General features: G+C 37.4%; 1 protein-coding gene across 1 annotated transcript in view; it reads left to right on the top strand.

The window, feature by feature from the left end:
- The first annotated feature begins 762 nt into the window (after nucleotides 1-762).
- The window catches only part of LOC136832370 (major centromere autoantigen B-like), a 9,912-nt gene continuing 8,174 nt past the window's right edge, over nucleotides 763-2,500 (top strand). The window contains exon 1 of the mRNA XM_067093280.1: nucleotides 763-1,025. Coding sequence (XP_066949381.1) covers nucleotides 763-1,025 — 263 coding nt within the window. The remainder of the gene's footprint in view (nucleotides 1,026-2,500) is intronic.

Consider the following 2,500-nt stretch of genomic DNA (forward strand, 5'->3'; position numbering starts at 1 on the left):
GAGAGAGAGGAATTTAAAATCAGTAATAAAATATCCTCAAACAGAATGAACACGCCATCACACTCCCCACCTTTCAAAACGGCAAGAGTCCAATCAACCACAACGTAGAAAACGGGAAAATAAAAACCTATCGAGATAATGAACGGAAAACATCACAGCAAACGCTTCCTTCATACAATCCACAGGGACTCGACCACGTGAATATACTGAGGCGCTCTGGCGTCGAAGTTTCGACCACGTGAATATATTGAGGCACTCTGACGTCGAAGTTTCGACCACGTGAATATATTGAGTGCACTCTGGCGTCGAAGTTTCGACCACGTGAATATATTGAGGAACTCTGACGTCACCTCATCCCATTCCGGGTCGGCGGTCAAGGAATTGTTCGTGGGGTAAGAAAAAGAGGAAAAAGAAAGCAGGAGGAAAAGTGAGGGAGGATAGGAGAAAGGAGGGAGGGGGTGGGGGTAGGAAACGAGGGGAGGGGAAGAGCAAGAAGAAGAGGAGAACGGAGAGGAAAGACAAGCAGAAACAATGCCAGTGAAGGGTGACGATTATGGAAAAAAGAAGAAGAAGAAAAGAAGAAGAAGAAGAAGAAGAAGAAGAAGAGGGGATAATGCAATACAGATGAGAAGAAGAAGACGAGGAAGAAGAAGAGGGGAGGAGGAGCTAATGCAATGCAGATTAGAAGAAGAAAAAGAAGAAGAAGAAGAAGAAGAAGGAGAAGAAGAGGAGGAGGAGGAGGAGTGAAGGGAGAAGATGATCATGACGGCAGGGATGAGAAAATGCAATACAGATGGAAACGAAGAAGAAGAAGAAGAAGAAGAAGAAGAAGAAGAAGAAGAAGAAGAAGAAGAAGAAGAAAAAGAAGAAGGGACAGAGGAGGAGGAGGAGGAGGAGGAGGAGGAGGAGGAGGAGGAGGATGAAGGCGAAGTGTCTTCCAGTCCCCCTTTTGAAAGTCGTTCAATCAGCGGTCACAAATCTCTCCTTCAACTTGCCAAGAGGCCCATAAGCGAGTGCTCAAACTGGTTTTCTTCTTTCTTCTTTCTTTCTTTTATTAATTTTTTTCAGGGGTTGAAGAGGGGATGGGGAAGATAAGCTGGAAGGCTTCGAGTAGACTCGCTGGCCTCCAAGAAAGCGCAAGCGCGTACGCACATACACACACACATACACACAAAACTACGATAAGAGGAGAAGGAACCTCGTCAAGAGATCAAGGTAAACGCATCTCAGGACTAAGGATGCTGGATACGGCTGCATAATGTCAGCTCATGCGAACTAAGAACAAACTAAGCTACAATGAAAACAAAAGCAAAACGAATAAAAGGGAAAACTGACTCACAACAGCCAGAGGATGAGGTATTAACAATAACAGTAAATACTAACTAAGCTAATAACGGGATAAAACTAAAACAAATGCAAAACAAAAAAAAGGGGAAAACGTGGATAATATCGACTGTTTTCATAAAGCTTTCTTACTAATAATAATAATAATAATAATAATAATAATAATAATAATAATAATAATAATAATAATAAAGATACAAAGTGACCGTGAGCCGCAGGAAACAGAATCAGACGAGAGAAGAGAGAAACGAGGGAACAGAAAATAAAAGGTAGGAGAACAAAAAATAATGGAACGTGAAAACAATAAGGATCGATGAAAATATGAAAGAGAAAAGAAACGAAAAACGACAAACAAGAAACAGAAAATGACGAAACAAACGGGAAACAAGAATATAAAACGAAAGGAACGGTTAACAGCAAAAGACGAAATACAAAAACAGGAAACAGCGAAAGAAAAGAACAAGAAAAGACAATAAAAAGAAAAAACAGCAAAAGGAGGTCAAAGGAAAAAAGACACTTGAGGAAAACAGGAAACAAGAAAAGGACGAAGAGGAGAGAAAACAGAAGAGGCGAAACGAACGGGGAACAGAAACAGGAGAAGAAGGGACGAGGGAACAAAAATTGCAAGAAACGAGAGGGAGAAAGAAGCCACGAAAGAGATCCTAGCAGGGGATCCTTATAACTCAAAACGTCCTATGAGGAAGGATCTGCGAAACATCGACATGACAGGGCCCTTGGGAATATAAATGATCCGATTTCCTTTTATGCAGGGAAGTAATTGCTTTCAATATACAGAAGCATATACCGTAATTCGCTTGGTTATTATTATTATTATTATTATTATTATTATTATTATTATTATTATTATTACTATTATTACTGAAAGGTCTTCTTCCGAGATATTATTATTATTATTATTATTATTATTATTATTATTATTATTATTATTATTATTATACAGGGAAGTAATTGCTTTAAATACACAAGAGAACTATATACCGTAATTCCTGTGGCTATTATTATTATTATTATTATTATTATTATTATTATTATTATTATTATTATTATTATTATTATTATTACTGAAAGAAGGTCTTCTTCCGATTTATTATTATTATTATTATTATTATTATTATTATTATTATTATTATTATTA

Source organism: Macrobrachium rosenbergii, chromosome 49 (genome assembly GCF_040412425.1).
Source record: "Macrobrachium rosenbergii isolate ZJJX-2024 chromosome 49, ASM4041242v1, whole genome shotgun sequence".
Taxonomy (NCBI): domain Eukaryota; kingdom Metazoa; phylum Arthropoda; class Malacostraca; order Decapoda; family Palaemonidae; genus Macrobrachium; species Macrobrachium rosenbergii.